Below are 25,154 nucleotides of genomic sequence, written 5' to 3'. Positions count from 1 at the left end.
CCCGTACGTGTATCATGTGTTCTGCTAGAACGTTACGTTGACCCAGACGAGGACATGAGAGCATGACATCATGAGGAGAACAGATGTTCTGTGTTTGTGGTTCAGTCGACTGGTTTGATTGGTTGAAAGTGACATAAGGAGCTGACTTTAGACTCAAAGAGAGAGCTGTAAGAACTATACTTTCCATCTGTTGAGTGTTACCTTGTGTATATTAAAACACGTCTTGTCGGCTGCTACTCCAACTACTACGTCTCTTCTGGTCATTCCTGCCACAACACGGCCTTATTGGAGTCTCTGGTGGAGCTCTAGAAAGGTCTCCGACTGGGAGACTCCAAGGTTCATGATGGGGGGCCTGATCTGAACCCAAGTGGAGCTTTATTGTTGGACTTCTGTGCTCATCATTGACTGATCATGTTGGAGCGTAGAGGGTTCAGAAGCGTTCTTGGTACCAGAACACACTCGGCTAAAGATCCATCATCCACTTTATGGCCGTATCTTCAGACCTGCTGACGTATGTTGTGGACGTTGTTCTGCGTCTTCATTATCGTGTCGGGGGACAAATGTGTTTGAAGTACAGTTATAGGCCGATAATAATACGAGTAGAAAGCAATAACCTACCCGGGGTCAGGAGCAGAGGCCACAGCGTCGGCCCTTCAGTGCTGTGATGACGTCTGAAGATGAACCGGTTCCTCAAAGAATCGGATTCGTTCCATCGATGGATTCATCTCTAAAAGAAACGTCTCAGAACGGTTTGTGTCCGCTGTCGTTTATAATCATGATCTGAATATTGTACCAACAATGTGATCATATTATTATTATTATTATATGATCCATCAGTCGGTGTAGAAGTGTGTCAATCAGAGACAACACAGTCATGTTAGTTTACAAGAAACATTTACATTGAAGAAGCTTTTTATTTCAAAGTGCTGAAACAATCGTAACGATATTAATATTCTGTATTCTCACTTTAACATCTCTGACTGAAACAACACGCGATCCTCGACACGCAGCAGAAGCTGTTAGCAGGAGCTAGCTGATAGCTGTTAGCCTATATAGCATATTGATATTGTCTCCAAATGTCCAATCAGAGGTCCGCGAGCCGCCGTTTGAATTCATGTTGAACATCCTGAAATGTGGACATTTTCCACAGATCGAGTGAAAGAAGACCAAAGAAAACTACACTGTTTGTGTCCTTATTGACACTCAGCTACATGCTAACACAGCCACATGCTAACTGTGTTCCGATAGAGAGAACAGAGACCCGGAAGCACTAGCAACACTTCCGCTACGCTCCTCTGGCCTTCACAATAAAAGAGCGTTTTTAAAAGCCCATTTGACCCGCAGTCCTTTGATAAGATGAGTAGTGGTAGTAGTAGTAGTATCAGTAGTAGTAGTATCAGTAGTAGTAGTAGTATCAGAATTAGTAGTAGTAGTAGTAGTAGTATCAGTAGTAGTAGTAGTAGTAGTAGTAGTAGTTTCAGTAGTAGTAGTAGTTTCAGTAGTAGTAGTAGTAGTAGTATCAGTAGTAGTAGTAGAATGGAATGTAACTAAGTACATTAGACCCGGAAACTCTAACACTACTTCCGCTCATCTGGCCTTCACAATAAAAGGTAACATCAGCGGTGGAATTTAACTAAGTACATTTACTCAGGTAGTAGACTTCAGTACTATGTGAAGGTACCTGTACATTACTTGAGTAGTATTACATTATGGTGCTTTGTATTTCAAATGTTACTTGTAGATCCTGATTATTAAAACTAAATATATATTCAACCAATAAATGATGATGTAATAATATAGATTAAACAAGTCATTAAAATAAGCTCCACCTTTACCAGAAACATGATTGTGATGAACACAAGGATGCATCAATGATAATATTATGTTTCTTCACTTACATGAACAGCTTTAAAATCAATCACGATAAACACATTAAGTGTCTTTAAGGCCGACTGACAGCTGATCCAAACTATAAAAGTGTGTGTGTGTGGGGGGGGGGGGGGGGTACAAAAACAACAAAATGGCTCTTACAATATATATATATATACACATATATATAGAGAGAGGGAGAGGGAAACAAATAAAAGGTCCTCTATAGGCTTTTATTTTGAATTTGACCCCCGGAAATGCTGGTTCATGTTTTACGGAGCTTGACACCGGAGCCGTCCGCGGACAGAAGCCGTTTGTTAGAATCCAAATAACGGCAGAAAACCGATGATTTAGTTCGTTAAGCGAAGATGGACCGACACCGGAAACAACTAGCAGTAGTTTCAAAACCGGAAGCGAAGCTGCAGGGAGAAGGTTTGTCGTCCTCCTTCCGCTCTGCTAATGATGCTAAGCTAATGTTAGCTATAGCTCAACCATTCATCCACAGCCTGTTAGCTGCAGCTAGCTCCTGAAGCTAACACGTTATTATCACAGGATCCATTGAGAGTCTGTGTGTTGACTATTTGATCTGTTTCTAAGTTGATTACGTCATATATATAATAGTTCTAGTAGTTACAGGAAGAATTACCTATCAACAACGTTATAATAATGTATCAATAACGTTATAATAACATCATAATAACGTCATAATAACACTATAATAACATCATAATATCGTTATAACGTCACAATAACATCATAACGTCACAATAACGCTATAATAACGTCATAATAATGTTTTAATAACGTCACAATAACGCTATAATAACGTCACAATAACGTCATAATAACTTAGTAACGTTCCTTCTTTAACTGGAAAATAAGTACTATAATGTTCCCCTCTGAAGTAGAAGTACACAGTAAGTCGTTTTTTAAGTGCTTTGGGGCCTTTTGTAAGTTATTTCAGAGTACAATGAGTTAGAGCAGTAACATAATTCAATATTTTTATTTCCAAACATCATAATAACTCCATAGCTGGGCTCTTTTGTTTGAGGGCCTGTTTCCAGGTGGTCTACCCCGTAGAACAGTGAAGTCTGAACCAGAGGAAGCTCCGTGTTTCTGTGAAAGCTTCTCCAGAAAGCTGCAACACCACAGACCGAACATTCAGATCTGACACTGAACCACTAAAACAAGAAGAGCCTGAAGACAAACTGTGGCCCAGAGTAGTCATATAATATGATCAATAATCATAATATGATCAATAATCCTATAACCCGATTAATAATCATGTAATACCATCAATAATTATAATATGATCAATAATCCTATAACACGATCAATAATCATAATATTGATGTTTCGCGAGGCCTTTCTCAATTTCCAATTTGTACATCCTCGATTCCTTTCCTTGTCTCCTCTCCTCAAGTCCTAATCCCACCCACTGGAGATTTGGACAGAGGAGTTAAGGAGAGAGGAGTCAAGGACAGAGGAGTCTGAAGGAGATGATTGGATGGATTTATTACAGTCAGGATATCATGAGAATTTAAACAAAAATATCAAATGTTTAGAAGAAGATAACCTACATGAATAAATAAAGTTATTATTATTATTACCTTTTAACTGATGTTTTGTTCTTTTAGTGTTTGAAATACGTCCACAGCTCTCAACATCACTACTACTCGAGTAAATGTACTTAGTTACTTTCTGATTCAAACATCCTCCTCTTCGTTACTACCTGATGAAAACAAGTGTGTTTCATCATCGGTCTGTGTTTCAGTTTTACCTTCAGATGTACGAAAAGTGATCGTCGGTGAAGAAGAGCTGCAGGACTGGAGCTCCAGTGTGGACCAGGAGGACCCAGAGCCCCCACACATTAAAGAGGACCAGGAGGACCCAGAGCCCTCACACATTAAAGAGGACCAGGAGGACCCAGAGCCCCCACACATTAAAGAGGACCAGGAGGACCCAGAGCCCCCACACATTAAAGAGGACCAGGAGGACCCAGAGCCCCCACGCATTAAAGAGGAACAGGAGGAAGTCTGGACCAGTCAGGAGGGAGAGCAGCTTCAAGGTCTGGAGGAGGCTGATATCAAGTTGTCATTCACTCCTGTGAAGAGTGAAGATGATGAAGAGGAAGCTCAGTCCTCACAACTTCATCAAAGACAAACTGAACAGATGGAAACAGAAGCTGATGGAGAGGACTGTGGAGGACCAGAACCAGCATGGAACTCAGATTCAGGAGACTCTTCTGAGACTGAAGTCAGTGATGGGGACTGGGAGGAGACCAGAGAACCTCTGTCAGGTTTAAAGAACAGGAAAGTGAGCGTTGGAGAAGTTCACCGTTCTTCTGTGGAACGGTCGTTCAGCTGCTCTGAATGCGGACAAAGATTCGGCCGGAAGCCACATCTGAACGCACACATGAGGATTCACACGGGGGAGAAACCCTTCGGCTGCTCTTTCTGCGGTAAGAGATTCTCTCAAAAGGGAAACTCAATCAGTCACATGAGACTTCACACGGGGGAGAAACCTTTCAGCTGCTCCGTGTGTAAGAAGCACTTCAGATATAGCGGAGACGTTAGCAGACACATGAGGATCCACACAGGAAAGAAAACACTGCACCGGATCAACAGTAACATTCACGCAGAATCAGAACCAGCAGGGAACCCAGATCCCCAAAGTCTCTTACAACTGGACCCTGATGACAAACCCTCAGAACCGGAGACTGAAGTCTCTGATGACGGTTTGAAGGAGACTAGAGAACCTCAATCAGGTTCAAACTCTGACATCTCTGGAAGCGACGAGCAATGTAACGCTGACAAAGAGTCATTCAGCTGCTCCGAGTGTGGGAGAACATTCTGCCGGAGAGACCACCTGATGAGCCACATGAGGACTCACACCGGAGAGAAACCATTCAGCTGCTCCGTCTGTCAGAAACGTTTCAGCTGCAGCGGGAACATCTTGGCACACATGAGGATTCACACGGGAGAGAAACCCTTCCAGTGCTCGTTCTGCGACAAAAGTTTCAGCCAGAAAGGAACTCTGCAGCTACACATGAGAATTCACACGGGAGAGAAACCCTTCGGTTGCCCCTTTTGCGACAAAAGATTCGCCCACAAGAGACGTATGACGCTGCACATGTCGGTCCACACAGAGGAGAAACGCTTCGGCTGCAGTGCTTGTGACAAAAGATTCACTTGGTACACGCAGCTCAAAACCCACAAGTGTGTCGGCGAATCGTCTCGGCTCCGTCAAAGTCAAAGTGAGAAAAAGTCTCCGGCCAAGGAATCGTTCGGCTGCACCGATTGTGACAAAACATTCAGCCTGAAGGGAAACCTGAAGACACACATGAGGATTCACACGGGAGAGAAACCGTTTCGTTGCTCCGTCTGCGGAAAAAGTTTTAAACAAAACGTTCATCTCACGGAGCACATGACGATTCACACCGGGGAGAAACTGTACAAATGTGGTGTTTGTGGGAAAGGGTTCAACAAGAAGTCGCTCGTCAAAAACCACCCGTGTGTTTGATCCTCGTGTCCGATGTTGATTCATGGGTTCACATTTACAAAGACAACGAGTGAAGAGTTAGCTAGCCGTGTCGTCAAGTTTAGAAGCTAACAGCTAAATAAAGATTTTAACCTCATAAGCAACTGAATTTATTGGGAAAACATAAATTATGAAATATTTTACTTGAAAATTAATAATTATTTAATCTCTGCTTTCTGTTTCTGTAAATTCATTTGTAATTACATTGTAATAAACAAAAAGCATCAATATTATGACTGTGGTTCTATCATAATGTCTTTATAATGCTCATAAACTGATCAGTTTGTAATTATGTAGCAATCATCGCTAAATGTGACACTTTTGGACGTAATGATTATTATTTATGACAACAGTTATGTGTTTTGTAATATCAATAAATGTAACCGTTATTTCAATTTTAAATTATAATAAATAAATTACAGATTTTTAAACTCAAACTCCCTCATGTTTCATTTCATGTGCTTGCATTTATTCTGCAACTATAAATAAAAAGTTATTTTATTCTTGAAATAAATTGTTTCTTCGTCCTTCACTGACCTTCATTTTTCAGTTAAATCAGGAAAGTGAACCTGTAGAGCAGAAACCAGAGGACAGTTCAGGACAGACCTGGTCCAGCAGGGCGGCCATGATACTAGATCAGCAGGCTGGAAGGAGAAAACAAGACAAAGAAAGAGACGTCAGACTCTTGTGGTTACAAAGTCTCTGTGAGGCTGGAACCAAAAGGAGGTTTGAGAAACAAGCCTAGTAAGATGTTAGATGGAGAACTTCCCCACCAGGTTACAAAGTTTGTGTTTCACACCGCCCACGCAGGTGTTGTAGTCTACGTTCTTTACAAAGGGGAGCCTATAGATCTATTTGAGCAACTATTCATTTGTTTTTTCCACCATTAGCGTTAAACGGAGGCGGTGTGCTTCAGAGGATACGATATATACTTTATTTATAGGATATACTTCTGCAAACGAAGTAACAGAGTAAATTAAAATATTGAGTATTAAAAAATGCACAATATATACACTCAAATAACAGAGTAGGACATATTAAATATAAGAAGATAAAATAACACAAATGCACAGTATAGACAATGAAATAGAATGGTGTTAAATTAACTAACTAGGTCAACTAAACAGTAGTGCAAAAATCAACCAACAGCAAACAACAACAGTGTTGTGGTGTGTAGTCGTGTGAAGGATGATCTGTTCAGAGGTGATTTGTTATAAAGTCTTATAGCAGGAATGTTCTCGTGGATCTGGATCAGTCTGTCCCTGCAGCAGGTGGGTCAGAGGGGGGTCCTGGTGATCCAGTATGGAGAGTAGTTTCTTCAGAGTCCTCCTCTCCACCACCTGTTCCAGACTGTCTTGTTTGCAGCCAATGATGGAGCCTCTGAACCAGTTTGTTCAGTCTGTCGGTGTCTCCGGCTCCAATGCTGCTCCAGCAGACTACGGAGCAGTAAAGTGCACTGACCACACCAGACTGGTAGAACATCTCCAACATCTCGCTGCACACGTCGAAGGATCGAATTTTCCTCAAGAAAAAGAGTCGACTCCTCCCCTTCTTGTGCACAGCGTTGATGTTGGTCTTCCAGTTCAGTCTGTTGTCGATGGAGACACCAGGTACTTGTACTCCTCCTCCACCATGTCCACATCCTCTCCCAAAGCTCTCAGCGGTTGTGGAGCTCGTCTCCTCTCAATCTGACAGATTACGTTGGAGCCAGGAGAGACGAGACGTACGGTGATAAAAGCTCAACACTCTCGACCAGCAACATTCAGCATCTGCCCGACCGATCTGCTCCTGAATGGGCTCTTCGGTCTTTGTCATGATAGTGTCTGTTTGAAACATAAAGTTCAGGATAGACAGACTTCAGACTGGGTGCAGCAACTTTTCTCGCGGCGGCTTCATTCGCTCGGTCCTCATAGGGAACAAATGAACAAAGGCGCTACGAGGACAGACGCCCTGAGGCTGGCTGCTCGGTTCTTTTTGGTCTTGGTCTAATTAGCGGACAGCACTGTTTTTTATTTTACAATCTGGGCAGGTTTCGCAAGTTGTCTGCACATCAGAGCCCCACCACAAGCCATGCCGGTGATTACGACCCCATGTAAAAGGATTTCATGGACATTGTGGGACCCCTGGAAAAAGGGTCACATTCTTTTTATATGTGATAACGTTCTTAAGTTTTTCTTCTCCGGTCTGTAACCGATCCAAACCTGATCAGTTCTCTTGTCTCATGTAGGCATCCTCATCGACCAGGTGACTAACTGTACATCCATCAAGACAACTCCTTATCACCCAGAGACAGGTGGTCTGGTGGAGAGGTCTAAACAAACGCTGAAGATGATGGTAGAAGCTAATGTTTGAGAAGGGGCAAGATGTGGTGCAATATGTCCTCCAGATCAGGGATCGGTTGGAGCGGTATCCAGAGGAGGCCCAGAAGACCTAGAACAGGTGGGGTGGACCAGAAGGCACACCAACGTGAATTTAAACCACGTCAAAAGGCCTTGTTGCTCCTGTCCTCCTCCACCTTTTGAAGTTCTAAGGAGGTTGGGGGGCCTACGACGTACGAGATCCTGCATCCGGAGAAGGGGAGTCGAAGCAGACGTGTCATGTGAACCTCTCGAAAGCCTGGGAGGAAAGAAGCAGCCCTCCTCCCAGGCTTTCGAGAAGTTCACATGATGCTGGAGAGGATTGGGCGAGCTGACTACATCACCACCTCGGACCTTTGAGAGGGGTATTGGCAGGTCCCGTTGTAGATCTTTAGGACCCCTTCTGTGATTACTTTTAGCTTACCCAGTGCCCGAGCAACATTCCAGAGGTTTATGAACAAAGTGCTTCAAGGTTGTGAGGACTGCAGCACTGCCTTCAGCCTGATGTGAGAGGAACATCTGGAGCGCCTTCGTCAATTCAAAGGTGCGATCAGAGCTGCAGAATTTGAACTTAACCCTGAGGAATGTAAGTGGGCCAACTGGGAGACTCGTTACCTGGGTTATCAGTTGGGGAGAGGTAAAGTCTGACCTCAGGTGGACGAAGCCGCGTACCAAGACCCAGGTTCATCTTTCTTGGCCTTGTGGCTTCCCACCAACCTCACCTGAAAGTTGGCCCGTACACCTGTGGCATGGAGTGAAGAGTGTGAAAGTGCTTTCCGGGGTCCTCCTGGTGCAGATGGAGGCCTCTGGGGTGGGCTTCGGTGCCAAGCTGGAAGCTTCTGTCTCGTATGATGAGCTGGTACTCTACTAATCAAGGAGTGTCTGGCAATCAAGTGGGCAATGATAATCATATCATTTAGTTATCGCTACTGAGAATCTAACAAACATTAAAACATGACGTAGATAGGTTTCAGGTTTCAAGATGTATATTTAAATTCATCTCTGACACACATGAAGATAAAGTTGTGAACACCATGAATATCTATGATCAGAATCATTATAACTGTGTTATAACTGCTGCTGTGTGAAGAGAATACTGCTGTTAACAAGAACCTGATTTGTTGCTTGCAAACCAAATGTTATTGCACTTTTGTTCATATAGCATCACTTTTAAAATGAAAGTGCACAATACACTACTTTAGATTCATTGTTGAACTTTGCCATAACAATGCGATTAATCGCGTTCAAAAACTTAGAGCGTTGGCCAGCACTAGTTAAATTACCTTTTGGACTGGGACATGGTGATTCCATTAATGTGTTTGTTTAATGTAAGAACTGTCAGTAAAACAGAAGATCATTGGTTCAATCAAGGGTCGGTCGGACCAACAAGAAGGGCTGAACATTTAGTCTCTGGTCAGCTAGACTCCGAGACAGACCAGACCTGAGACTAGGAAGACAAGTTCTCCAAATGTAATCAGACGAGGAAGAGATCAAACAGGCAACAATGTTGATCTTATTAAAAAGTATATTGATTGAACAGGTGAGGGACGGACACGAGATGTTAAACAGCCTTTCATACGCTCGTCATTGAGCATCGTGTCCTGCTTCCTGGAATAAAACACATTTGAAGTAATCAAAGGTTATCTGGTCTACGATGAACTCTTCCTGTCCTCTCCAAAGATCCACAATGACAAACGCAGACATTAAACCTTAAGTTACACAAATTTATGAAAGAAATTTTGAAATGATTATATAAAGTTCTTATGAAATATAAAAACATATTACAGAAGATTGTCCTCAGAGGACTGACGACCGACACACTTCTGTCTTTGGACGTGTTTACAAAAGTATTTTATTACAAACATTGCAGTTTAATCTTTTCTCTCGTGTGGACCGCCATGTGGTGGCTCAGACTTCCTGGTTGTGTAAAACTTTTTCCACAAACTGAGCAGCTGAATGGTTTCTCTCCTGTGTGGATTCTCATGTGTCTCTGTAAACTTCCACTCTGCGTGAAAGACTTCTTACAGACCGAGCAGCTGAATGGTTTCTCTCCCGTGTGACATCTCATGTGTGTTTTCAGATTTCCCTTGAGGCCAAATCTTTTCCCACACTGAGAGCAGCTGAATGGTTTCTCTCCAGCGCTACATCTGGACTCACTGACAGAAACCTCATCATTATTCAGAGAGTTTAAATCTGACTGAGGTTCTCTGGTCTTCTTCCAGTCATCATCATCATCATCATCGTCATCGTCACTGTCAACAGTCTCAGTTTCAGAAGAGTCTCCAGTCTCCTCATCAGTATCAGGTTCTAGATCTGAGTTCTTGTCTGGTTCTGGTCCTCCACAGTCCTCTCCATCAGCTTCTGTTTCCATCTGTTCAGTTTGTCTTTGATGAAGCTGTGAGTACTGAGCTTCCTCTTCATCATCTTCACTCTTCACAGGAGTGAATGAGAACTTGATATCAGCCTCCTCCAGACCTTGAAGCTGCTCTCCCTCCTGACTGGTCCAGAGTTCCTCCTGTTCCTCTTTAATGCGTGGAGGCTCTGGGTCCTCCTGGTCCAGACTGGAGCTCCACTCCTGCTGCTCAGGGGGAACCTCTTCTTCACCAACGATCACTTTTCGTACATCTGAAGGTAAAACTGAAACACAGACAGCTGTTCAGTAAACCTACAAACGGGATGTTTCTCCCTATTGTCGTGCTTTGGGTATCATCGGCTGACGCAGTATTTTACACTGTGGTATTAGTACTTCTACTGAATATGGAACTTCATACCTTCAAAATAAAAGCTTTTTTTTTGTACATACCAACGCCTGCCCCAGTGGGTGGCGGCGGGATGGGAAGGAGGGGCCCAGGCCTATCGTCTGGGCGCTGGGTCCTCATAGTGGGCCCCCCCACACCTAAGGACAGTCTCTTCTCCACGATCTTGGCCTGCAGTTCTCTGATGTATCCGTATGTCTTCAGAGTCCTGACGGCGTACACGCTCCAGCGTCTGGTGTGTTTCCTGTACAGCCTTTTGAATCTGAAAACACGGCATCACGACAGTCTGAGCTGCTGCAAAGAAGAAGAAAAAAAACACTCTGTGAAGAAGCGCTTCGTGAAACTCACGTCTTCTTGCCGTCGTTTGTCAGCACAAGCGGCCTGTTCAGGTGGGAGTTGTAGTCCAGGGCGGCGAGCAGAACTCTGGCTTCGTACTCGGCCGGAGACAACGCGAAGCGTCTGCTGGCGTACATGAGGACGTGGCAGTGGAACGGCTCCAGGTCAGCAGCAGACCTACGAGGACAATCGAACTCGTTTCCAACGCGTTCGTCCAATATTATCACATGTCATGTGTAAAAACCGGACTACCTGAAGGTCAGGTATTTGTGCACGTCCCTCAGCCAGCGCTCGTTCTGCAGGATGTCCAGCAGAGCCGCGTGCGCCGCACAGTCGTCCCGGATCGCCTCCTTGTGGCCGAAGTCGTCCAGATGTTCGTGGTGGCAGCTTCCGGCGGACCAGGTGTGACGGCCGCCAACGTGGTGGATGATCCCGACCCAGAGGTCCTGACAGAGAAAGAGAAGGGAACTGTGTTTACATGCACACAGTGAACGTCCCTGTGGATCCGTTGGAAACATCTGGACTAAACAGAAGAAACAACGATGCAGCGCCGCAGGAAAAGAACCGGACAAAAGGAATTTACTGAGAACTCTTGTTTGGTATCCGCTGTCTTGCAGCACCACCAGAAGTGGTTGACTATGTCCTTCAGCCAGCTGAGGAGGACGTCGTGTCCTTGAACCTGTGCAGCCTGAGATATCAAGAAAACACACATTAGGAATGTTTGTGTGTTTTGTCACAAAGCAAACGCTTCATTAAAGGACTTCTTACTGCTGCGATCTGCTGGGCCAGCTGCTTGGCGCCGTGCCACACGTCCAGGCTGTGTCTCATCCCGAGGTCTTTGTACCGTCCCGTCTCCGGGTCTGGACGAGGAACACGTTGGTTTATTTGACTCAGACTCACTCTGCATGCTGCAGATACAGAACACCGTCTGACACGTCTGTACTCACTCATCAGCGCTTCGATGTGGACGTTTGCGTCGGTGCAGAACTCCACCAGCTGAACGTGGGGGTGTAGATTCTGCACCGTCTGGATGAAGGCCTCCCTCTCCATGAGGCCTGAGGACCGGCCCGTCCGCCTCCCGTCCTGCGTCTCCACGTTCAGGATCTCCTTAGTGGACTCTGCCATGGTGGAGTAACTGCGGTACCGAGCGTTGGGACCTGCAGAGTTAAAGTTAGCCGGCGTAAAACCTCCCGGTATAAAACATGAACCCGGTCTCTGAGGGGTCCGTCAGGATCCGGCCTTAAACGTGTTCCACATGGAGCTCTGTGTTTCACTGTGTACGATACTACAAAGCTGTTTTCATCATAATAATTGTTAAAAACGCGACTGTATGAGGAAGGAAGTCAAACACTAATAAAAGTAATATAACTATAAAAATATATAAAATAGCCATCATAGTGCTCTCGTACTTTAATGTTCCGTCTAATTTCAGGAACCCAAATCATTTCAATGTGAACTTCAATCCAAACAGTTGTCCAGTCAGAAATAATGAAGAATGAAGGTGAATCATATAAACGTCCGTCTACCTGCTGCCGGCCCGACGTTACACACATGGCCCGTTTTTTGTGGGTAGTTTCTAAATCTTTTTGCATTTTCTAGAAGATGTTTTTATGCTTCATGATATTTTTACCTGCAGAGTCGTTCCTCCCGCCTCCTAAAGACAAAGAAGTGAGAATCAGGGAACTGAAAGCGAACCGTCCACTGATACGATGAAAGGTGACGACGTAACTACACACGTTTCCAAACTCACCTACGACGACCACGTCTTGACCCCGGAGCCGCCGCACCGCCTCGGACCTCCTCTCCATCCAGAACTCCCGGATCGCGTCCACGCAGTAGGTGTCCTGGATCTTGGAGAAGGTGGCTGGACTGACGACTCCCATGTTCATGAAGCGGAACAGGAGGGCCACTTTACTGTAGTTGTTCCCGCTCAACAGGATGTTCGTCCCGAGCATGAAGTCGCCCGCCAACATCCCAAACTTAAAGGTCGGCTGTGAGGTCCAGCTCCAGACAACGTGACCACGAGGACACACCTGAACAGGAAGTGGTTAAAAAGATAGACAATGGATGGACTGCTCTATTGATGACATTAAGGTCATTAGGTTGTGAGACTCACCCATTCAACTACAAACGCAGTACACCTTTGTTCAATGAGACACTCAAACGGGGGGAGGCCGAAGCACATGAGTCCGGTGGACATCCGGTAGCGACAGCGTTTCACCGGCAGGTGAAGCAGCGTCGCCAGCTGACGAAGACTCTCCTCGTAGACGATGGAGGCGTGAGAACCGACGATGTCTTCCTCGCTCAGGATCGTGTGCGGCTCCGTGGGAGGCGGCGTCTTCTCGGGTCCGAGCCTCTCCGGGGCGTCGTGGATCGTCTCATGAGCCGCGATGACGGGCAGCTCTTCCACCTTCGGTCTGGCGTCCACAGCGGCTCCCAAACTGAAGGACCGGAGAATCAAGCCTTTACCATCACATCTGAATACGGACTAGAAGGTTGATCGAATTCTGTTATTTCTTTATTTTACCAGCACTTCATATGTACATTTGTAATACTTGTTAATTTCCAGAGATCGAGATCAACAGAGGACTTAACATCGAGCTCTGAACACAAGAACATAATCTTTAACGATGTCAAAGAACAGACGGCCTTCAAATGGTTCAAATGTTTGCGTCTAGCAGCGAGTTCAGTATTCACACACACACACACACACACACACACACACACACACACACACACTTATATATATATAGATCGTGTCGATCATTAGACACCAGATTATGTTAAAAAATCGAGCGAATCCCAAACCTGGAAGACATAACGTAACGTGTGCTGTAAAGTGGTGGAAGCAGTACCGTATACGAACGGGGGGGTCGTCCTCGCCCGAGTCTCCTGATGCTCCTGATAAACCGTCACACTCGGAGGACAACTGGATCCTGTCTCACACACAGACGAGGCTCTCGTTCAAAACCAGACGATGAAACAGAAAAACTCAATCAGACACGTCGACTTACACACAATTCTCCAGAGAGTTGACTCGGTCCTCGTCAAGCTCCGCGTCTCCGTCATGGACGCTAGGACGAGACAAACGTTACAGTCATTTAGCAGACGCTGTTATCCAAAGTGACGTCATCGAATTCAGATTCTATCACATTTCTACACCGAAGGAACAGCTGCGGGAGCAGTTTGGGGTCAAGTCTCTTGCTCCAGGACACGTCGACCTGCGACTAGCGGAGCCTGATCTCCTCCAGTCGCTCCACCATGAACACAAGAAGAAGGTTTCACAGGTTGAGAGAGACTACGAGTCCTTACCAACAAGGAGCTGAAACCACAGGAGGCTTCACTCCCAGACAAGGAGTCCTCCACGGACTGGCGGGCCAAGGTCCCTGTTCATATCTGAAACAGGACAAGAGTTCTCATCAGGACCAGGTTTCAACTCTTCTCTCCAAATGAGAATCAGAGAGGCGACGCTCCGTCATCGGACGCTGACAGACGTCTTCTAGTTGATGATTTAAAGAAAAAGTTAGTTTTATAACAATAAAACATGAAGAAGGACGACACGTTGGAGAGAAAACACGGTCAACACGATGTAGTACACAATAAAATACTCTACGAAGTACAAGACATTCAACGTAAAAACTACACAACAAACCTGAAACCTAAAAACTGGTGCTGGGCAACGATTACAATGTTTTATCGCGATTAATGTATTATAATTTATATAAATATTTTTCCCATTATCTTATGTTCTCATAGCACAGCTACTGTGCTCCTCAGCTGCTCTGCTTCAGTGCAGCTTGTTTTAAGTAGAGCTTTGATCCAATCAGAGTTCACCTCTGTGTCTCTAGGTAGAAGAGAGGCCCCAGGCCTGCAGACTCACCAGTGAATCCATGTGCAGGTTAAGTGAATGGGGACGATGTTGTTGATCGTCATAGTGTTCAACCAATCAGATCTTTAGTTTGACATGTTCATTCTTTGACGTGTCAGAGCTGCTAGCTGGACTACAGCTACGTCAGCATTACGTGCAGCTCTGCAGTGAGGTGCAGCGTGCGCTGTGATTGGTCAGTGGGCGAGCACGTGACTATTGGAAAACGAAACTTACAGCAGAGGCTCAGTCGATTAGTGAGAGTTCAAATTGAAAGATATGGAAGAAATTATGATTTTTTTTGCATTTTGCTTGGTGTAGATTATATATTTTTTTACTTAGCTTTGTTTTTTTTTAACTCAGTGGCTGAAGGAGGAGAAACGGATTTGTGAGTTAGGATTTAACCGTGAGATTAAACTCTTTGTCAACAAAGAAAGGAGGATGGAGTTTGTCTTTAAGTGAACAGCGTTTGTTTTTTACCTCTAATATCTGAATGGCCCTTGAGTGTGTAGTTGCTGCTGTTGTTTTTCCGTTAAGCTAGTTAGCCTAGCCTCCCAGAACACTAGCGGAGCATCAGCTGTTGTTGTTCCGGTTCAGAGGTCACACAGACCGCTGTCTCCTAGTGAGCGCAGGAAACATTATATTTACCACAATTTAAGCTTTTTAAGCTCGTATTATTCAAACGTATTGTTCGGTTTGTAAGCGTCGTACGAACGGTTTAATATAAATACGTAACGTTATATAGTTACAGCCCAAGAAACGAATATTAACCCTAGCTGTGGCGCCATCATGTGGTTATAAGGTGGTACTTCAGCAGTGAAGGCCCAGGTATGAAACGCACTATTACTATTGTAAGTACTAAGTACTATTACACATAATATTAAAAGTAATATCGCACATGATGTTATAAGTACTATTTCAGATATCGGAAGTACTATTGTAAGTACTATTACACATGATATAAGTATAAACGGTGTTTTATTCCACACTTTGTTGTAATACATGCCCTACATACTTAATATATGTACTTACAATACAAAGATCTACAGCCTCTAGTTAGTCCTTCGGTTCTGACTGGAGGCTACAATGCTAAGCTAGTCGCTTTGCTGAGACTTTTCCAGCTGCAACGTTTTATTAATATTAAGTATTTATATTATATTATATATATTTATATTCTGCTCACTAAACATGAGATATACACACTAGTTATAACAGATCCACGGTCGGTGGTTTTACTCCGCTTGGCTCATTGTAATACTTCCGGGTTAGCACACGTTAGCTCAGCTGCTAGCTGGAGGTTAGCATTTACTACACAGTTACAACCGGACACAGTCGCTATTACATGCTACTACTAGTCCTACTGCTAGTACTACAGCGTACTGCGTGTACATGTACACAGGTGGAGTACACACTCACGCGTCCAGCAGCAGCAGAGCCAGCTCCGAGTCCAGCTGGAGCCCTTTAGCCGCTCGGAGGGCTCTCCACCTCGGGAACACCGGGCCGATGTTGATCCGGGTCTTGTCTCTCTCTTTGTCGGAGGCCTTCTTAGCGGAGGAGCGTTTGTTCTTCTTCAGAGGAGGAGGAGGAGGAAGACGAGGAAAGTCTTCTTCTGCTGAACGCTTCGAGCTGCTCTCCGCCATCTTTCACTGGGAGGAGCACGAGAGCACCTCCTCCTCCTCCTCTTCCTCCTCTTCCTCTGTAATTTAATGGTGACTACAAACCGACGTTGAAGGTGGTTACTGCCTCCTAAAATAACCTATTATTATTATTATTATGATTATATTATGATTATTACTATGATTATTATTATTATGATTATGATTATTATGATTATATTATGATTATTACTATGATTATTATTATTATGATTATGATTGTTATGATTATGATTATTATTATTATTATGATTATATTATGATTATTACTATTATTATTATGATTATGATTATGATTATGATTATATTATGATTATTACTATTATTATTATGATTATGATTATGATTATGATTATGATTATTATTATTATTATGATTATTATTATTATTATGATTATTATTATGATTATATTATGATTATTAGTATTATTATTATGATTATGATTATGATTATTATTATTATGATTATGATTATGATTATTATTATGATTATTATTATTATTATGATTATATTATGATTATTATCACCATGCAGCCAGAAGAGGCTCCATCATCTAAACTCTCCTCATTAAAGAACATCAGAGTGTTGATTACCTCTCAACGGCTGTCTCTGTGTGTGTGCGTGTGTGTGTGTGTGTGTACTGTAGGTGTGTGTGTGTGTGTATGTACTGTGTGTGTACTGTAGGTGTGTGTGTGTGTGTATGTACTGTGTGTGTACTGTAGGTGTGTGTGTGTATGTACTGTGTGTGTACTGTAGGTGTGTGTGTGTGTGTGTGTACTGTAGGTGTGTGTGTAGGTGTATGTACTGTGTGTGTACTGTAGGTGTGTGTGTGTGTGTACTGTAGGTGTGTGTGTGTGTGTGTGTGTGTACTGTAGGTGTGTGTGTGTGACTCATCAGAGGCTCAAACGCTGCACTAAAGCTTCATTTAACATTCAGATTATATATTAATATAATGAATTATTACATATAAATGAATATCTGATCAATAATCTACAGAGGGAAGTTCTCTGTGTGTGTTATCAGAGCAGGACGACCTGTTAGTGCACGTGAGCGCGCTCCACTGGTCAACGTGCACTAAAATCAAACAGCTGTGTCAACAGAAGGTAAAGTTCACTCTCCTGGTTTCACACTGTGGGGGGGGGGTCATGTGTAGCTGGGGGGGGGGCTCATGTGTAGCTGGTGGGGGGGGGTGGGGGGGGCTCATGTGTAGCTGGTGGGGGGCTCATGTGTAGCTGGTGGGGGGGGGTGGGGGGGGCTCATGTGTAGCTGGTGGGGGGGGGGTGGGGGGGGCTCATGTGTAGCTGGTGGGGGGGGGTGGGGGGGGCTCATGTGTAGCTGGTGGGGGGGCTCATGTGTAGCTGGGGGGGGGGCTCATGTGTAGCTGGTGGGGGGCTCATGTGTAGCTGGTGGGGGGCTCATGTGTAGCTGGGGGGGGGCTCATGTGTAGCTGGTGGGGGGGGGTGGGGGGGGCTCATGTGTAGCTGGTGGGGGGCTCATGTGTAGCTGGTGGGGGGCTCATGTGTAGCTGGGGGGGGGGGCTCATGTGTAGCTGGTGGGGGGGCTCATGTGTAGCTGGTGGGGGGGGGGGGGGGGGGCTCATGTGTAGCTGGTGGGGGGCTCATGTGTAGCTGGTGGGGGGGGGTGGGGGGGGCTCATGTGTAGCTGGTGGGGGGCTCATGTGTAGCTGGTGGGGGGCTCATGTGTAGCTGGTGGGGGGGCTCATGTGTAGCTGGTGGGGGGCTCATGTGTAGCTGGTGGGGGGGCTCATGTGTAGCTGGTGGGGGGGCTCATGTGTAGCTGGTGGGGGGGGGCTCATGTGTAGCTGGTGGGGGGCTCATGTGTAGCTGGGGGGGGGGGGCTCATGTGTAGCTGGGGGGGGGGGCTCATGTGTAGCTGGTGGGGGGGCTCATGTGTAGCTGGGGGGGGGGCTCATGTGTAGCTGGGGGGGGGGGCTCATGTGTAGCTGGGGGGGGGGGGCTCATGTGTAGCTGGGGGGGGGGGGGGGGCTTGTAGAACTGGTTTGCTCCTGCTGTCTTTACTAGCAGCTGTTAAATTCTGCATTTTATAATTCTACTACTGCCGACATGAGGAGGCTCAACTATGGTGAAGTCCACACATAAACTGTAAAGGAACTAAAACATAAATGCTCTCCAGTACAGAGACTTCAGCCTCCAGCAGAGCTACGAGTGAGAACAACAAGGAAACAGGGAACGAGTGAGGGAACACACAACAAGGAAACGCTTTGTTGTGGTTTTGATCATATGATGACAACATGAAACCAATTCAGATATCAGGTTAAAGAGGCGACTATGAAGGTTTCCAATGGGATCTATGAAGGATCCTCAGTGCAGTAAAAAGTACAATATTTACCTCTGAGATGTAGTACAATAAAATAATAACATAGCAGAAAATAGAAATACTCAAAAGTACCTAAACTACCTAAATACAGTACTTGAGTAAATATACTTAGTTACTTTTCACCACTAGTAGTACTACTTGTACTTCGGTATCAGACTCCTTGTTGTTCGCCCTCCGGTCCAGCAGAGTTCGCTGTTCGCTTCCGCCGCTTCGCTCTCCTCAAAGCGAACCGTCGTTGACGCGGAACTCCGTGCGTGTGTTCGCGGCCCCGCTGGCTCTCTTTGTCCGCAGAAAAAGGAGTAAAATGTGCGCCGTGCGGCTGCTGCGGGTGTCGGTACACGAGCGGCTCGGCGCCGCCGCCGAAGACGTTCTGCTGCGGGTAGAAAAAGGAGAAGAAGCGGCTGAAATCCCGGCGCTGAGAGCGCTGCTCACTGAGCGGCTAACGGCGGCTGCGGAGGAGATTGTCGGTCTGTTTGAGGAAACCGTGGCGGAGTACGAAGACAGAGCCGAGCGGTCAGAGCGGGAGATCCAGAGCCAGAGGAGGCTGCTCGATGCCGTGCTGAAGCCGGAAGTCAAGCTGCACCGAGCAGGTGGGTCCCGAGGAGAGGCCTGGAGACATGCTAGCTTTAGCTAGGGTTACCAGACCGATGCTAACGTGTCCTTTTGACAGACCGGTACCGACCCACACAGGTAGATAATACCATGACGTAAGGAAGCTGACGTCACTTTGCTTTCACTTTTATTACCTTAGATTCTCACCACTGTTCACCTGGAACATCTACATGACCAACATGCTGAGCTCTACCACCATAATTATACTAAAGTTGTTTCTGTGTTTTATTCTGTTTCCTGCAGACGTCCAGCAGCTGTTGGCAAATGAAGAAGAGGTTCCCTCTGAGCAGCAGGACTGGATCTCCAGTCTGGACCAGGAGGACCCAGAGCCCCCCCACATTAAAGAGGAACTCTGGACCAGTCAGGAGGGAGAGCAGCTTCGAGGTCTGGAGGAGGCTGATGTCACCAAGTTCACATTCACTCCTGTGAAGAGTGAAGATGATGAAGAGGAAGCTCAGTCCTCACAGCTTCATCAAAGACAAACTGAGCAGATGGAAACAGAAGCTGATGGAGAGGACTGTGGAGGACCAGAACCAGACAGGAACTATGATCCAGATAGACATCCAGAACCAGACACTGATGATAGTGTTGATAGTGATTTTTGGAAGGAGACCAGAGAACCTCAGTCAGGTTTAAACTTTCTCAATGATGATGATGATGATGATGAAGTTTCAGTCAGTGATTCCAGATGTAATGCTGGAGAGAAACCAGTTGGCTGCTCTGAGTGTGGGAAAATATTTAGCAACAAGGGAACTCTGAAGGACCACATGAGAACTCATATGGGAGAGAAATCCTTCAGCTGCTCAGTTTGTCAGAAGTATTTTACTCAGAGGGGACATTTACAGAAACACACGAGAATCCACACAGGAGAGAAACCATTCAGCTGCTCCGCTTGTGGAAAAGCTTTCAGTGAAAGTGGGAATCTGAAGGTACACATGAGATCTCACACGGGAGAAAAACTTTTCAGCTGCTTAGTTTGTGAGAAATCTTTTGCACAGAGTGGAGATTTACAGAAACACATGAGAATCCACACAGGAGAGAAACCATTCAGCTGCTCATCTTGTAGGAAATCTTTTACCCAGAGGGGACATTTACAGAAACACATGAGAGTCCACATGGAAGAGAAACCTTTCAGCTGCTCAGCTTGTGGTAAAACTTTATGTGAAAGTGGAAATGTGAACGGACACGTTGAAACAAATGCAAGAGAGAAAAGATGCAGCGCTTGTGACCAAAGAGTCACTTGCCTTGAAGGTAAAGGCAATTCTAATAATATAATGTTTATTAACGGATCCAAATGAATGTCATAATATGTTGTTTGTCTTTTTTTCAGAATCAAAATCTTGATTCAACTTCTTTTATGTTTGCAGACCACATCAGAATCTATATCAGAATAAGTGTTGGCTATATTTAGAATATCCTCTTTACCTTGCTGTCAGACTGAAACCGTTAACTCTCTCAAACACACCAGACTCATACACACTTCATTCTGTCCTGCAGACGTCCAGCAGCTGTTGGTGGTTAAAGAAGAGGTTCCCTCTGAGCAGCAGGAGTGGAGCTCCAGTCTGGACCAGGAGGACCCAGAGCCCCCACACATTAAAGAGGACCAGGAGGACCCAGAGCCCCCACACATTAAAGAGGACCAGGAGGACCCAGAGCCCCCACACATTAAAGAGGAACAGGAGGAACTCTGGACCAGTCAGGAGGGAGAACAGCTTCAAGGTCTGAAGGAGGCTGATGTCACCAAGTTCACATTCAGTCCTGTGAAGAGTGAAGATGATGAAGAGGAAGCTCAGTCCTCACAGCTTCATCAAAGACAAACTGAACAGATGGAAACAGAAGCTGGTGGAGAGGACTGTGGAGGACCAGAACCAGCATGGAACTCAATATCACATAGACATCCAGAAACTGTTGATAGGACTGGAGACTCTTCTGAACCTGAGACTGATAACAGTGATGACTGGAAGGAGACCAAAGAACCTCAGTCGGGTTTAAACTCTCTGAATAATGAAGTTTCTGTAGAGAAACCATTTAGCTGCTCTGAGTGTGATAAAAGATTTAGCCTCAAAACATGTCTGAACAGACACATGAGATCTCATAAAGGAGAGAAACCTTTCAGCTGCTCAGTTTGTAAGAAATCTTTTGGACGGAGAGAAACTTTACAGACGCACATAAGAATCCACACGGGAGAGAAACCATTCATCTGCTCTCTTTGTGATAAACGATTTTTGCGCAAGGCCCATCTGAAGAGACACATGATGACTCATACAGGAGAGAAACCTTTCAGTTGCTCGGTCTGTGGTAAATGTTTCACGCAGGCAGGAAGTCTGAGACAACACATGAGCATCCACACAGGAGACAAACTATACAGCTGCAGCCTTTGTGACAGAAGTTTTCCCTGGTACACCAGCTTCAAACACCATCAGTATGTTTGTCGTCGGTCCTTAACTTCATCAAAATCTAACTGAACTGATAGAAACAGAAGGCGATGGAGAGGACTGTAAAGGACCAGAACCAGACAGGAACTCAGATCCAGATAGACATCCAGAACCAGATACTGTTGAGGAGACAGGAGACTCTTCATGGAAGGAGCATATTTACAACATAGAAAAGCTAATATCCTCTCCTACGCTGCCCCTTTTTCTCTTCTCTTTTCTATATATTCATGAATGTTTATTCTATGTACAGATCTCCACAGGTGACAGCACTCATGTTAACGTTAAACTGTGATAAAAACATGAACTTTACCTTCAGAGAAAATATTTGAAGAACTGAAAGAGCTGCTTCATTTATTCCATATAAGTTCATTTTGCTCTACTCCTAGAAAATAAATCACATTTAATGACATCTGATCAATTGATTTCCTGAAGAGGCCCAGGTTGTGGTTGAAAGCTCCAGAAACACCAACTCATTTGGACCTTGTGTTGAGAGATTTTTTAAAGCTTTTCTTTCCAAATTCAAGAATGAACATTAAAACTCAATGTATGTTATTCTTTAAAAAGTCTATTTTAATGATTTAACTTCCTGTCTGTGTTTTTATGAGGAAGTCTGTAATTTCAGTAACATCTTGAACTTTTATTTTGAAAGTCAGCAGCGGATGTGCCCCGGAAGCTGTGTTGTTCACTGAGGCTAACTTCACAGTCTGTGATCAAGATGGCGTCTATCAGAAACACGTCTGTTAGAGTCTCTGGTCCAGTCCCAGTGTCCCCCTAACGCCTCAAACCCTGAACCCTCGAGGACTTACTGACGTCACCTGTTCAGTGGTTGAGTGTGAAAGACTTTAGGTCTTCAAATGGTGTAAATATGAATGGGACATAACACGTTACCATGACAATGACAACAAATATGATGTATAATTGTGTGTATTTATTGTGTACTTTGTACTCCCTGATCTGAACGTCTTCAGGCTCTTTCCTCACAAGATGAAGTAATTTCATTTAATCTATTTACTCGGTTTTGTTAAAACAGCTTCAATGACAAAATCTAATATTTGATGAATAAATAAATATTCTCTGATTTCATGTTTATGTTTTGTTCATCTTTAACCCTTCATGTTTCAGAGTAAACTTAATACTCCAGGCTGAACACTCGTGATCCGTCCTCTTTGTTTACGTCTCCATGCGTCCACTGGTTACCTCGTGTTTAACGTCACATTGCAATGATTTGTGGGTAATTTCCTTAGGCATCGTCTGCATCTAATGCTGACTTATGGAAAGGGTTCATAAAGGGCTCAAAATGTCTGCAAGAGAGCCTCAAACACTCGATGATTTGACAGACAGAACTAAACCCTCACGGACTTTGTGGGAGCGCGCCTCAAAGGGTCTGTGAGGGGGACGTTGGGATTGGGCCTCTTTGTTCCTATACAGCAGATATAAGGTGAATACGATTGGGCCGAGCACAGAACCTTGTGGAACTCCATCGAGGTTTCATCGTTCAAATAAACTATTGTTATGTAGAAAGTCACACAACTGATTAGTGACTGCTTTCTCAAGGATCTTAGAGAGGAAGGGAAGGTTAGAGATGGTCTCTAGTCAGCCAACATCTCTGGACCAACAGTGGGCTTCTTGAGAAGAGGTTTGATTACAGCGACTGTGAAGGACTGCGGTACATGGCCTGTTAGTAAAGACAGACTGATCATATGTAGTAAAGAGGTGCTAAAGGTAATACTCTAGTACCTCTTTACTAGATATGATCAATCTGAAGTTCATCTTAAGTTTAGTCCTATTATTAGTTGATTAATAATCTGAATCTGTAAATAAACACTAAACTTGTCAAATAAATCCAGTTTGTTTGTTTGTTTATGTATTTTGCACACCAAGCAACAGCTGAACTGTAAGTGAGCCAGAGAGGCTAATTTCCATCTGCTGTCCCCGGCCACATGTTTGAAGGCAGCCTACAGACACCAACGTATAGACAAAACCAATACACATACAAGCAAAGAACAGTGTACATAAGACACCAGAGCAGAGCAGATATAACAGGCTGCAGCATGCGTCAGGCAGAACAAACCCTCCTACAGTACAAGCACATAACACTGAGGCACATAACAGACACATCAACATGTAAAACAGCAACACTGAACAAGACAAATGCACATATAGGTGAAACAAGCAGACAGGACAGACAGCACATCAATGCTTGCACACCTGATTGGCAACAAGCCAACATTAAGGATGTGTTTGAATGTTTCTACGTGTTTTGTGTCCGTGTGGTGGCAGAGCATCCCACCACTGAGCTGCCTTCACACAGAATGTAGATTTACTAAACGAGCTTGACTGATGTAAAATGACACAATCAGATCTAGTGAGTCTGCTGCTTTGAGTGCTTTGTTTAATAAAATCACTAAGTGGAGGCGGAGCCAAACCAGACACACATCAGTGACTCAGGATATGGTGTTAGATGAGGATATTGTAGTGATGGTGACATCAAGTGTTTTTAGAGCTTGTTTATGGAGAATTTGAATAGATTTGAATGTTGTGCTGCTGGCTTATGCCCAGCTGGTTCAGCAGGAGGTCAGATGGAGACAATCATCGCATTAAAATACAGTTTTGCAGCCTGCATGGTTAGACTGTTTCTTATATATCTAAAATTCATGAGATTACATTTTAACACATTTGTCACATGTTTTACCTGCTTTTTAAAAGAGAGATTAGAATCAATAAAAATTCCTAAATATTTCAAATCTGACACGACTCAGTGTCTCACCAGCAACTGTTCAACCAAACTATAAACTGGCCTTAAATTCCAAACTGGGTCTGAGGAGTTTGAATACAAGGACTATAAGCATGTTTTTACAGATGGATCAAAGGATCCGATAACAGTAGCAGCTCCTCACTGTGGAGGTCTACGTGTATTTACTCCCTCCTGATGGTATATATAGATATAACGGGCAGAACAAAACCAACCACACAAAGTCTTCATCTGTCTCATCGCATTATTCTGGGTTTCTGCTCACAGAGGCATTCTGGGAAATAAAAGAGTGGACCAATGAGGGAAACGTAGATACGCATGTTAATCTTTCAAATCAGAAGGAAAGGAAAGCAAAAAAGAAAAGGCAGCAGCACTGGGATCAGGAGACAAGACGGAGACATTTACAGTCAATTCAATTGAGAAGTAGAGGAGGAAGCAGGAAGAGAAGAGCAGAGGAGACAACATTCTGGACTCTGTAGGAGATAAATACCACCAGGAGAGCAACGCTAAGGACACAAGCTGCCGTTTGAACCTCAAAGAAGAAGAAATATTTTATTTTGTTTATTATTTATTTAATTATTATTATTTAGTTTTTTTCTTTGTTTGTTTTGATTTGTT

General features: G+C 44.5%; 3 protein-coding genes across 4 annotated transcripts; 2 read left to right on the top strand and 1 right to left on the bottom strand.

The window, feature by feature from the left end:
* Positions 1-2,237: 2,237 nt before the first annotated feature.
* Positions 2,238-8,637, top strand: LOC306708509 (uncharacterized protein; the record flags this gene model as incomplete). Its single annotated transcript, XM_079176351.1, is given in 5 exon segments — positions 2,238-2,301; positions 3,782-5,310; positions 5,312-5,321; positions 7,637-7,743; positions 8,563-8,637. Coding segments are annotated over 5 exon segments (1,785 nt in total).
* Positions 8,638-8,868: 231 nt separating this feature from the next.
* LOC306708657 (uncharacterized protein) lies at positions 8,869-16,364 on the bottom strand. 2 transcript variants are annotated; one of them, XM_079176543.1, is made up of 14 exons: positions 16,140-16,364; positions 14,171-14,254; positions 13,873-13,932; positions 13,714-13,794; positions 12,975-13,299; positions 12,609-12,891; positions 12,489-12,512; positions 11,806-12,015; positions 11,627-11,718; positions 11,442-11,546; positions 11,111-11,304; positions 10,871-11,035; positions 10,570-10,784; positions 8,869-10,403 (listed from the first exon to the last, which is right to left on the bottom strand). In XM_079176543.1, the coding sequence occupies exons 1-14, from the start codon at positions 16,361-16,363 to the stop codon at positions 9,622-9,624; spliced, it is 2,844 nt and encodes a 947-aa protein (XP_079032669.1). In that variant the 5' UTR covers position 16,364; the 3' UTR covers positions 8,869-9,621. The 2 variants fall into 2 exon arrangements, with proteins under 2 accessions (XP_079032669.1, XP_079032670.1); XM_079176544.1 differs by lacking the exon at positions 11,442-11,546.
* Positions 16,365-19,041: 2,677 nt separating this feature from the next.
* Positions 19,042-22,347, top strand: LOC306708508 (uncharacterized protein; the record flags this gene model as incomplete). The annotated part of the gene is made up of 3 exons (XM_079176350.1): positions 19,042-19,331; positions 19,657-19,879; positions 20,915-22,347. The coding sequence occupies 3 exons, from the start codon at positions 19,042-19,044 to the stop codon at positions 21,812-21,814; spliced, it is 1,413 nt and encodes a 470-aa protein (XP_079032476.1). The 3' UTR covers positions 21,815-22,347.
* Between the last annotated feature and the right edge of the window lie 2,807 nt (positions 22,348-25,154).

This window comes from Pholis gunnellus (genome assembly GCF_910591455.1).
Source record: "Pholis gunnellus genome assembly, chromosome: 16".
Lineage (NCBI taxonomy): Eukaryota > Metazoa > Chordata > Actinopteri > Perciformes > Pholidae > Pholis > Pholis gunnellus.
The sequence above is the reverse complement of the archived record's forward strand: the minus strand, read 5'-3'. Positions and strand labels throughout refer to the sequence as shown.

Bases quoted from the DNA above. Each gene is read 5' to 3' on its own strand.
- LOC306708657 (XM_079176543.1), bottom strand. From the start codon at position 16,363: ATGGCGGAGAGCAGCTCGAAGCGTTCAGCAGAAGAAGACTTTCCTCGT. The intron at 13,933-14,170 runs GTAAGGACTCGT...GTCTCGTCCTAG, and splicing joins GTGGTTTCAGCTCCTTGTTG to CGTCCATGACGGAGACGCGG. The intron at 13,300-13,713 runs GTACTGCTTCCA...CCGGTCCTTCAG, and splicing joins GACCCCCCCGTTCGTATACG to TTTGGGAGCCGCTGTGGACG.